The sequence below is a fragment of the Megascapheus bottae genome, chromosome 5 (assembly GCF_031878675.1).
Source record: "Megascapheus bottae isolate mThoBot1 chromosome 5, mThoBot2.hap1, whole genome shotgun sequence".
Classification (NCBI taxonomy): domain Eukaryota; kingdom Metazoa; phylum Chordata; class Mammalia; order Rodentia; family Geomyidae; genus Megascapheus; species Megascapheus bottae.
The window spans coordinates 11279373-11291525 of record NC_143513.1 but is presented as its reverse complement, the minus strand read 5'-3'; the positions used below and the strand labels follow the sequence as shown (position 1 = coordinate 11291525).

Sequence of the window (12153 nt, the reverse complement as noted above, 5' to 3'; positions counted from 1 at the left end):
ACGTCCACCCAGAGTCCAGCCCGTCCGCCCCGCCCCCTTCACAATCAGCTCTGCTTGCTGGCACCCTGAGCCAGCATACTGCGCTGGGACACCTGGATTTCTCTACCCCCTGAGTGGGGCCAGCTTGGAGGAATTTCCCAAAGCCTATTAGAGCAATGCTGCCTGTTGCCTGCCTCTGTGAGCTGGGCAGGGCTGAGGGCTGAGGGCTGAGGGCTGAGGGCTGAGGGCGGGGAGAGAGAGAGGGAGGGAGGGGGAGAAGAGGAAGGAAAAAGTTGGCAGCTACGGTGCAGCGGGCGTCTGCATCCATCTAGAGGAGGCTCGTGCAGTGTGGGGCGGGCCAGGAGCAAGGAGAGGCCTTCCTCCCTTTGTGCTCCCCCCACCCCCCCAGCCCTATAAATAGGCCCAGCCCAGGCTGTGGTTCAGTCTTGGAGGGAGTTGAGCACCAAGCAGTGAACAGTCTCCACCAGAGCCCCTGCCAGCATGGCCAGCAGTGAGTTCAAGAAGAAGATCTTCTGGAGGGCCGTGGTGGCCGAGTTCCTGGCTATGACCCTCTTCGTCTTCATCAGCATCGGTTCTGCCCTGGGCTTCAATTACCCACTTGGTGTGAACCAGACGGCAGTCCAGGACAACGTGAAGGTGTCGCTGGCCTTTGGGCTGAGCATCGCCACGCTGGCTCAGAGTGTGGGCCACATCAGTGGCGCCCACCTCAACCCAGCGGTCACCCTGGGGCTGCTGCTCAGCTGTCAGATCAGCATTCTGCGTGCACTCATGTACATCGTGGCCCAGTGTGTGGGGGCCATCGTTGCCACCGCCATCCTCTCGGGCATCACCTCTTCCCTGCCCGAGAACTCGCTTGGCCGCAATGACGTGAGTAGAGGCCCAGGTTTGGGGGCTGTTCTAGAAGGCAGATGGGAAGGCCCCGGCCTAATCCTCTACCCACTGTGCAGATGAGGACACTGAGGAACAGGAGGGTGAGGGAGTGCTGGAGGGGGTCCTGTAGAGAGTCAGGGCTAGAACTCAGCTGGGCTGTAGCCACAGCATGTTTTCTGCCAGGCACGGTGGGAATGGGAGAATAATGGTTCTGCAAACATCTCTGGCAGAGCATCTCCCACAGCAGCCTTCCACTCCTCATTGGGGTTTCTTAGTCCTGTGCCATCCTGGGGTGGTCCCTTCTGAGCCCTGCTGCCAGCCATGCCACCCCAAGAACCCAGTACTGCGCCAGTGCTGCAAGAGTCTCAGCAGGTCTCCCTGTACAGAGTCCCTATACAACTCCCAGGCCACACAGAGTCAGGGAGAGGACTTCCTCCTCTGCCCTTAGGCATATGGGACTGAATCCCTTTGGGGGCTGTGATAACACTGGAAGGCAGGTCCCCAGGATCCTGAGCATGGAGGGGTGTGGCCTGGGTGTTTGTGGAGGTGTGCAGGTGGAGGTGTGCACGTGTCTGCTGGCACAGGTCCGTTGGGCTTGTGGGAAATGCATAGCGTCTATGTTGCAGAACTGGGGCAAGTGTGTAGCTGCCTATGTTCACTACTTGGGGCTTGAATGACACGCACACAGATGTTGGTGACAATCAGCTGTTGGAAGTAATTACCCTTGTCCTGTTGTACACAGCTCAGTGGCTGTTGGTGGCGGTAGCCACACAGGCTTTCCAGCGCAGACCAGGCTTTCCAGCTCCTCAGCCAAGTGCACTTGAGCCCAAGGGGTGGAGGGAGAACAGTCTGGCACAAGGGGCTGAGTGAGGGGTGAGTCTCAGAGGCAAGCAAGGTGGGGATGTCCTCACTGGAAGTAGAGAGGAGGGTCTACACCTACCACATGAGGTTGGCAAGGTGCTAGCAAGGCAGGAGGGGGTGGGGACAGGGAGATAGCTGGTCGGAGCTCCTGGAGGACAGCACTGGGTGATCAAGTCCTCTCATTTCCAAAGTTCATGTTCCAGAGAAGGCCACCAGGAAGGCAAGGTGAAAGTCTGGTGTGGGGGCAGAGACAGATGAGCACTTCTGGCTCATCGTGACTCCTCTCCAGCCCATCCCTAATCTTCTGCTCAGCCCAAGATTGAAGATTAGCTTTGGATCTGGAGTTTAGACTTTAGCCGGGAGAGACGTGGCCGTGACAGGTGTAAGGAAGAGAGCCAGGGCAGCTGTGTCTCCTGGACGAAGTCTTGCCAGTGGGAACAGAGCTAAGTGGCCTAAGGTGGCTGGACAGTGAGGCCAGGCTCATCCACAGTGAGCCAGGCATGGGCTGGGCCTGAATATTGGCACACAAGGACTTTGTTGCCTCTAGTGTGGCCATTGGCAGTGACGGCAGGAGGCCTCTTTGGTGCCATCTGGGTTTGGCCTCACCCTGCTTTAGCTCCCATCCCTTCTTTAGCTGCTGTTTTTTAGAGTCACCCCAGAGTCTGAGCTGGGGCAGAGTACAGATGGAGGAGGGAGAGGGGCAGTCCAGAATGGAGCAGTGTTGGACTGGGAGGTGGGTACCTAGGTTCAAATCCCATTATTGCTAAATGGTTGAGCTTCCTGGCTGAAAATTTGAAGGTGCAAGAGAGAACCTGGGCCGGGTAATGTCTCTGTTGTGCCCAAGCTGCTCACTCTTGTTGTTGGCTCATGCTTATCACCAGTGCCAGGAGGGCTTGGCTAGGAGGGGCCCATGGGGCACTGCATGGTGTTGGCTCAGCGCTGACTCTCCATGGCACAGATCTCTGGGTGCCCCTCAGATGTTGGTGCTGGGGTCTGTAGAGGCCTGGGTGTGGAAAGAGCAGGGGACATTCTCTTTCCTCCTGTTCCTCTGCTCCCTGCCCCACGCTGCCCAAAACCTGGGTGGGGCAAATTGTTGGCATGGAGATTTCCAAAGAAAAGAGGGGAAAAAGTGGCAGGAAGTGGTTGGGATGAGTCAGGGGGTGTCCCCCAGGGACACGATGGGGACAACTTTCTCCAGACTGAGTCAGGACTCAGGGTACACCCTAGAGAGACCACTGCACAGAGGGGCTAGGCGGAGTCTAAGCCTCCAATCTTGACCAGGCGATGGCACTGAGGCTGGGATGAGGACCCTGGCCTGTCTTTACTTGGCTTAGGGCTACCACCTTGGGTGACTCTACTCCATGGCTGGGCTAGAATTCATCTAGAAGAGGACAGAGGGTGGGGCTGGCTCTGGGAGGCAGAAGATGCCAGGGCTTTGGAGTTAGGTTAGCATTTGCTGGCTACCGTCATTCTTCTCTTCTCTGGCTGGGCTCCTGTGGACATAGCTGGGCTCTTGGGTGCTGAGTCCAGGCTGGGATGGACCTGGCTGGACATCTGAGCTCTCTGCTCCAGAAAGCTCACAGACTTGGGGTTAGATAAGTTCCATGCACAGCTGCCTGCGATATGGGACAGGAGGCAGGTGTGATAATGAGGTGTCAGGCAGGCCTGGGGACTTTTGAACTAGAAGGATGAGGAGGCCAGGAGGGCTTCAGGGAGGAAGTATCACGTGACCAAAATGTGGAGACCCCCAGACAGAGGAGGGGAGAGAATCTGTATAAGCTTAGGCAGAGGGGCTGGCCCTAAAGCCTGGGGGTTATCAGTGTGGCTGGGCTGGGGCCCAGGGTAGACTGGGCTCCGGAAGAGGGTGGGGGTTAGAGGTTTGGCCAAATCCGACTAATCTGGGGGACTGTGTCTCCAGAGCTTGTGAGCTTAGCCTTTTTGGGAACTTTGGTAGAGGGCGGCTTTCTTTGGGGTCTCCTGTATCTGCTGATTCAGGGCCTAAGTACTTGAAGTACTTGAAGTACTCCCACCTGCTGTTGACCATGTCCCTAAAAATTCCCTCTTTCCATTTCCTAAGCTTCAGCTTCCACAGCCAATTAGTGCCCGGGCTCTGGGGCTAACCCTTCCTCCAGTGTTGAGGTTCCTGCCCCCTATTCCAGGGCTTGGGGTAGGCTAGGAAAAGGGAGGTCAGAACTGACTAGCCTAGCCTGACCTGACCAGGGAGCGGGCTGGGTGGTGATGGCTGAGACGTGTAATTATTGTTTCCAGTCAGAGCCCGAGGATAGGGAAAGCATGAAGACTTCCCTTACCATGGAAAATTCCCCCATAAGCCCTTGAGCAGCCCACTTGGCATTAACCGCCCCCCCCCCAGCCTGCTGCCCCCTACAGTCTGCTGTCCTCCCCCTGCCTGCTACAACCCAGCCTGATCTCCTTTAGGTCTGCTGTCACTAGACCTCAATTGTTTTTGCCTCTTCAGTGAGGCCACACACACACACACACACACACACACACACACACACACACACGTGTGTGCATGCTTACAAATATAGCATACACATGGCACGCAGCACGTTAAGACCAGCTATCTGCACTTAGACCCTGGGCTCCAGTGGGTCCTCACTGGAATCTCTTCCTCTCCCTGCCTGAGTAACGGAAAGAAGTTAGGAAAAAAGACGCCATTGCTTCCTTCCTTCCTCTTGTTGGAAGGACTTCTGGGAGCAAATAAAAGGCCTCTGAGACCCACTTCTCACTCAAGGAGGCTCCCTCTCCCCACTGCCCTGCCTTGTCCAGTGAGTTATGGCACCTGTGTGGCTGTGACACACTCACCATGGTCCACAGGCATGGTCCACAGTATGGCCACAACACAGCCATCAGGACCTCCTGTCAGCAGAGACCCCCTCCTCCGGCCCCCCAACTACTCACGGAGTATACTGGGAGATAGTCAACTCGGCCATGTTTCTGGTGGACACCTGACTGGGCTCTAAAAGTCCTTCATGGGTTTAAAAAGTGGGTACATTTTAAGTTGGTGGCACAGTGTTTCTCCTATTTTTCTTAAACCAAATGTTTTCATTTCAGGGTTCAGTTCTTCTCTGTTGGTACTGTTGCCTTTTTAAAAAAAAATCAGATTGAGGGGAAGGGTTAACATTTTTTACTCTGGACATAGACTAATACGATTATCTTGGTAATTATCTGTTTTTACATTATGAAATTTAGGTTAGAGTGTTTAGTACATACAGGATGAGGATTTTTATAATTCTTTGAAGGATGTTTTTTACTTAATTGTTCTGTAATAAACCTCTTAAAGTCTAACTGAGAGAGAGAGAGAGAGAGAGAGAGAGAGAGAGAGAGAGAGAGAGAGAGAGAGAGAGAGAGAGAGCGCGCGTGCGCGCAGTACCCCTGGACACATGTGATCACCATGGAAACAGGAGATACTGGTCTACAAAGCCACAGGGAAACCCAGAGCCATGGGTACCCTGTATGCACACATTAAATAGAGGGTTGACCAGTGGGCCCCCCACCACCCATGCCAAGTGCTGGAGACATTAGGGGTGAAGGCAAATCCTCCGTGTCTCACATTCCGGGCTCCTCAAGAGGAGATGCTCAGAGTCAGCCAGGGCCAGGTGTTTGCTGACACAGGTTGCCGAGGCCACGTTGAGGGCGCTGGAGCAATCCTGTTAGCCTGGCTGTGGGTGTCAGACACAGTTCACATCTCACGGCATGGAGCAATCAGTTTTATACTGTCCTGGAACTATGACATGGCTGCAGTCACCAAAACACCTTCTGCCAGCTCCCCAGTCTGAGCTGAGAACAACCAGGTTTCTTGGTAACAAGCATGGTGGCCTGGAGTGTGTGGTGTGGGCCAGGAGTATGTGGTGTTGGCCAATCCTGGCTGTGCTGCCTCCTCTCTGGGCCTCCGCCTCCCATTGGCCTCTTACTGTATCTCTGCGGACCAAAAGGCTAATGTTTGAACTATCTAGCTAGGGGTGATGTGTCCTGAGAGCTTCTCCAGGGATAGGTTGCTTTGAGAGAGGGGTGGAGGTTCTAGAAAATTAGCATTTGCTTCCACTCTGTATTGTAGAGAGCCTCGGGCAGGATCTGGGATAGTTCCCAGACCAGAGGGTGCCCAGAGTGATGATCCCTGAAAGTCTAGATCTGAACAAGGTCTGGAACAATGAGCTTACCTGGTCAGGGGACAGACAGAGAGCTTGTGGCTTGCTGGTGCTTTAGAAGAACCTTGTGGGCTCTTCTGCTGCTTATACTTACTTTTATTGTTAATTATTTTCACTCTGATCAATGAAACTTAGGACCTGAGCCAAACAAGACTACGTGAGAATGTGTAAAGAATTATTTTTTCCAACAAATGACCACACCTGGGATTGGCCCTATTAAAGCTCTTGTTTTAGATTTCATGGGCTGCACACAGCCACATAAGGCTCGATGTTTTACTTGCTGTTTTCTGGGCGTCCACTTTTAGCAGGCCTTGAACTTTCATTTAGAGTTCTGAGTTGTCAAGTTTCCTGGCTGGAAGTAATGTAGATCCCTCAGGTAGAGGTCCAGGAAGGCAGTGGTAAAAGAGGCATCAGAGTAGGGAGGCTGCAGTCTGTGACCCCTGGCTCTCAGGAAAGGGCACCTTCTGGGATCCCCAGGTCAGAGGGGACTCCACGTTCCTCCCACTGGACTTGGAACCATGAAAAGTAAAGCCTTGGGGAGTGACTGGGACTCAGCCATAGTTACAAAGCAGAGTAGAAGATGAGCTGACCCTGGCTCCACCTGGCAAGGCAGGTGGGGAGAGAGAGAGAGGGGGGGGGGAGACAGAGACAGAGACAGAGAGAGTATGTGTGTGTAGGGCTAGTGTCTATTAATTATCAAGGACTCCTGCCAGTTAGCAATTAGGTCAAGCCTAGAGAGCAGAGGATTGCTCCATGTCCCTCAGACTAGTGTACCATCACAGTTTCCCTTCTACCTGCTGTGCCAGCTCTAGGCCTCTGTCAGCAGTGCAGCTGCACCAACTCCCATCTCCACATCTTTGAGCCCTCATCCTGCCTATCCCCAAACCCAATGGAGGCAACAGACCAGAATAAGAGTTATGGTCATCACCCCACTCTCCCAATTCCCAGCATGGCTCCACATCCTTTGAACCTCTCAGCTGCTCTAGGGGAACCATCAGGCTCACTTTGAAGATGGAGAAACTGAGGCTCAGAGAAGAACAGGCCACATCCAAAGTACCTACATGTAGAAGAGTCAGGATTTGCACATAGGGCTTTTGCCTCCACTGCCCAACCTTGAGGTGGAAAGAAAACTGGGCCTTGTCTGGAGGGTGGGGCTGGCCAGAGGGGAGCAGCACTGGGGTCGCCAGGAAAGGGCCTGAGCTGGGCTGTAAGGCAGGAGAGGGGATGTGAGTCACTCCCTGTGAACCAGGACTATAGACAAAGGCGGGAAGAGGGGAAGAGGATTGTTCTCCTGAGGTGCCAAGCAGGGGTGGGAAAACTGTAGGGCAGCAGAAGATTGCCCCCTACCTAGGATTGTTCAGAAGAGGCTCCCCAATATCTTCAGGATGGAGGTGGGGTTCGGGATCCAGTCAGTCTGCCTGGCTGATGTGGTCCACTACTCTGTGGGGTGCCTCTAGTCAGGTCCCCCACGGAGCAGGGCCTTCTGGAGAGGGGTCTTCCTGGGGCCACTGCAGGGGGAGGGTGTGACAACCTCCTGGCAGCTCCCAATCCCTTCTTTTCCCATGAGTCATGTTTCTAAAAGTGGCCCACCGGTGGTGGCCGCCAGATTGCAGCAGGGGGCCCATGTGCAGAGGGACAGGGCAAGGCCTGCCGGGAGGGAGGAGGGACAGGGAGGACAAGGCCAGGGGAAATGGGAGGGAGACACCAGACCACAGAAAGAGAGAAGATCACAGGAGAGATGGAGGGCAGGGACAGGGGAGAGCACAAAGGAGCAGCCAACAATGGAAAGCATGGGAGACTCAGGTGCAATAGGGCATGGATGGAACAAAGCAACATCTCCATCTGCCTTGCTTCTCCTCTCCTATGGGAGACAACCCTCCAGGCCTGGGGCTTACCCTCACCTTTGGCCTTGGACACCCGCAGGCCTAGATCTAGCTGAAGTGGAGGCCCTGCTTCTTGACCAGCTGAAGCAGGGTGGAGGCAGGTACTGGAGGCTGAGCGAAAGCATCACCAGCAGGTGTGGGAGGGAGAGAGGCTTGGTTGAGACCACCCAGGGTGTGGGTCTGGATAGGACAGCTCTCCAGGCTCCGTGACGGGCTGTGAGGGCAAGGGTGTGACCTGGGTGCCAGGGGGTCTTGAGACTCAGCTGCGGTCTGTCCTGCTCTAAGGCCTTGTCCTTTCCCTCCCCTGCAGCTGGCCCCCGGGGTGAACTCGGGTCAGGGCCTGGGCATCGAGATCATCGGCACCCTGCAGCTGGTGCTTTGTGTGCTGGCCACCACTGACCGCAGGCGCCGTGACCTTGGGGGCTCTGCTCCCCTGGCCATTGGTTTCTCCGTGGCACTGGGCCACCTGCTGGCGGTGAGTGGGGCTTTCCCAGGAGGGACAGTGGGGAGGACAGGGCTGGGCGTGGGCTGGGGAGGAGGTGACAGCTCCAAGGCCCAGGAGGGAGATACAATAAGCTAACCATCTTTCTGGATCTTGTCCCCCTCCTTCTGGGGCTGATGGGCCCTTTCTTGCTCCAATTCCTTGTTTCACCCCCCCCCCTTCCTCGCCACTTTTTCTTCCCCTGTTCCCTCCCCATACAACAGATCGACTACACTGGCTGTGGCATCAACCCCGCCCGATCCTTCGGCTCTGCGGTGCTCACCCACAACTTCAGCAACCACTGGGTAAGACTATAGCACCCATGGAGGTGGGCAGGGCTTGGCAGAACGTGGAGAGTTCTTTCCACCCTGTGGTGTCCTTGCCTCTGGAAGACACTGTGGGGAGACAAAAGTAGAAACAAAGGCCTGCGGCGACAGGGCGGTGGGCAGTGTGAAGAAGAGTAGATTTACGTCCAATCTCTGCCCTTGCAGCTCAGACCTGCTGACCTCACCCTGCTGCCTGGCCCCCAAGGCATCCTTCCTGTCTGGTGGAGAGCTTGGTTCAAATCCCAGCTCTGTCACCTTCTGATTCAATGACCTTGAACAGGCTCTTGTTGCTTCAGTTTCCCTGAGTGGGAAGTAGGACTCAGGTAGCTTCCCTTGAGAGTGGCCAGGCAGGGCAAGAACTCTCAGTCTATAAGTAGAGCTCATGACAGTGGATTTTGTTCTAATGATTGTTGGCATGTGTGCTTCATAGCAACTAAACCATCCCCAGGGCGCTGGGAAAGCCGAGGCAGGGAGGGGCCGCCCTTAGTAAGGCCAGTGACTCCTCATGTGGCCAGGAGATGCTGAGGTAGCCAGGAATCATGAAGTCAGGGTTTAGCCCTTCCTGTCTCTGTCCCAGGCTCAGGTGAGGGAGAACAGTCCAGGGGTAGCAACGGAGGGGCACCCAGAGGGGTTCCCAGGGTCGGAAGGTACACTCAAGGCACACCAACTCTCTCCTAGATCTTCTGGGTGGGGCCGTTCATCGGCAGCGCCCTGGCGGTGCTCATCTACGACTTCATTCTGGCTCCGCGCAGCAGCGACCTCACGGACCGCATGAAGGTGTGGAGCAGCGGCCAGGTGGAGGAGTACGACCTCGACGGCGACGATATCAACTCCCGGGTGGAGATGAAGCCCAAATAGAGACAGCCTGGCCTGGGCATCTGTGGGGGTGGGCCAGGATGGGCAGAGGGAGGGAGGGAGGGAGGGCTGAAATCATATTATTATAGACACTCTGACAAGTGAGCTGATGTCACCCCAGAGGGCTATCAGACCTGTGTGGTCCAGGTCCAACCTCATCTGGGGCAGTTCTCTCTCTCTCTCTCTCTCTCTCTCTCTCTCTCTCTCTCTCTCTCTCTCTCTCTCTCTCTCTCTCTCTCTCTCTCTTCTTCCTCCCTCCCTACCTCCCTTCTTCTCTCCCCCCTCCCTCTCTCTTTCCCGATCTCAGAGCTTCAGCAACTCACTCCCTTGGCCACATTGGAAGAGGTAGAAATTAATGACCACAGCTAGCTGTCCCCTCAGAGTGTGATGGCAAGAGTGTCACAAAGTCCTGCTCATCCCAAAGTTGCTCACCAACTCCCCTGCCACAGGTGCCTAAGGTGCTGCCATTATTGCTTTGTGCCTTTGACCACACCCCTTCTCCTCACGTGGACCCTGACCCATCCTCCTGCTAGGGTGCTTTGAGCAGGGAGGGGTCCCAGGAAGCACAGTGGGAACAAGCAAGTTGTGGGTGAACTTTGCCTTTCTGGTGTGACTTCCATCTCCTGCTTGGACTTGGTACATGACCTTGTAACTGTCCCCATCTCAGTGCTGCAGAGACTCCATCTGAAAAGTGGCAGAGGAGAGGTATTCTGTAGGTGAGAACACATCGCAGTTTTAGAAGGTTCCATCCAGACCAGCACAGATTCATTCATTTCCCAAGTACAGAGATGGGCCTGCCCATGTGTGTGCCCATGTGTGTGCAGGCTGAGCTTCTGAGCAGAAAGGTGGTCCGGGCATTCTGTGTCACAGCAGGAAGGACATTCATGTCACAGGGAGAGAATCAGACTCCACTTGGTCAGTCTTTCCATTTATCACTACATGGCCTTACTTGTTACTCAACTCTCTACTTCCCCTTGCCAGTGTGGACCAGGATGCCATTGTGTGGTATGTGTTTATTAAAGAGCAGGTTAGATTACCTGGGCCCCCAAGCCTGAGGACCAAAGGTTCCAGATGGGTAGCAGATGCCCTCTAGGGGAGTCAGGGTTTCTGAGCTGGGAGGAGCAGTTCTGGCTCCCCTGATGAACTCTTAGTTGGAGGATTTGGAGTAGTCATGTGACCTGCACAGGCTCCCTGGGGGACCCTAGGTCTCCTCATTGACCTGGAGGAGAGACATGACCCTTGACATGATGACATAGCTCCTGCTGCCCTCAAGGAGAGTTGAGAGCACAGAGTTCGCTTGGGCACTGCCATCTCCTGCTGGATTCTCCACCTAGGTCCCTCAGCCCTGGTGTCAGCACACATGGAGACATAATTATGCAAGCTGGAAGAGCAGCAGTGTGGCCGCGGTGCTTAAGTTGTCATTAGCACATCTTATCTGCACACTATCCTCCATTCGCTAACAGAACCTGCAACTCCTTTACCAGATAGGGGAAATAGAGGTTCGAGTCCCACTGCTAGGCAATGATCTAGCCACTCTAACAGCCATAGCACCACAGCCATGTTTAACCACTCCCTGGACTACCAGGCAGATGCCTCTCATTCCTAGTTTTGCAGTTTCTGTCTGGGCAATGGCCAGGATCAGGAGGTGAGGGGCTGGGGATGGGGCGGGCACACCCACCCTTGCCTGGTCGGCCATCTGTCTACTCTGCTTATATGTCTCTTTGGAGTTGGAATTTTATGATATGTTAAGAAAATAAAAATGACTTGTTAGGTCCTTCTGGCCTCTTGTAGTCTTTATTCTCTAGACACATACATCTCCAGGGTCTGAGATAGGTCCCACTTCCAGGGACCCAGTCTTGGGGTGTCTCGCCTCAAGAGATGGCCTCAGGACCTCTTCTGGGGAGGAGGAGGGGGACACAAAGTAGATGTGGAAGCCTGGAGAAAAAGAGCTTTTGGACAACTTATGGAGTTGTGGGAACCATACCAGATGCTGGAGCATGCCGAACTAAAGTCAAGACAACACTGTTAGAGATTCACGTACTATCCTCTGAGAAGGGCCAGGATTCACCAGCCAGCCAACCTCCCACCGTCCTCTCTCTAGATTCCTGTATCTGGGATGGTATCTGGGGCCCACAGGGGCTAGAGTTTGGCGGGGGAGGGGGGGACGTGTGACCATTGGTGTCAAGTGAACCATAAATATTTCAATGGGTTCTGAAAACTACCTGCCACGTTGGGGATAAGTGTCTGGGAATGGGGTCAGGTCACCGTCAGGCTTGGGTCTGGAATTTGGGAAATCTTCCCAGCAGATGTCTACCAAGGGCATGCACTGAACACAGAAGTGTGAAGGAAGAGCTGGCATCCCCCACACTGCTCCCTGAAGCACACCCAGTGTCCACTCCAAAACTGCCCTTGAGAGATACCTGGGGTCCACCCCAAAGCCACTTCTGAGAAATATCTGATGGCTTTGCTATTGCTGTGGAGGGGTTGGCAGCCAGTGACACAAGGGAGGAGGGGGTTCAAGTGGGTGAGGGTCACCAGGAAAGGATTCATGGGGTGAGTGGGAAGCTTAGTTCATGAAAACTCCCCAGATGTAGGGCTTGTGGTGGTGAAAGGAAAGGGAAAGCTAGTCTAGGGAATCCTGCAAAGGCTGGCTGTGGAGGTCTGCTAACTATGAAAGGGTGCCATTGGTGAGGTGTGCCTTTCTGTGC

The 12153-nt window shown here is 54.7% G+C and overlaps 1 protein-coding gene across 1 annotated transcript; it reads left to right on the top strand.

Moving 5' to 3' along the window:
* Positions 1-409: 409 nt before the first annotated feature.
* On the top strand, positions 410-10149 carry Aqp1 (aquaporin 1 (Colton blood group)). The gene is made up of 4 exons (XM_090332689.1): positions 410-867; positions 8094-8258; positions 8489-8569; positions 9269-10149. The coding sequence occupies exons 1-4, from the start codon at positions 481-483 to the stop codon at positions 9446-9448; spliced, it is 813 nt and encodes a 270-aa protein (XP_090188815.1). The 5' UTR covers positions 410-480; the 3' UTR covers positions 9449-10149.
* The last annotated feature ends 2004 nt before the right edge of the window (positions 10150-12153 follow it).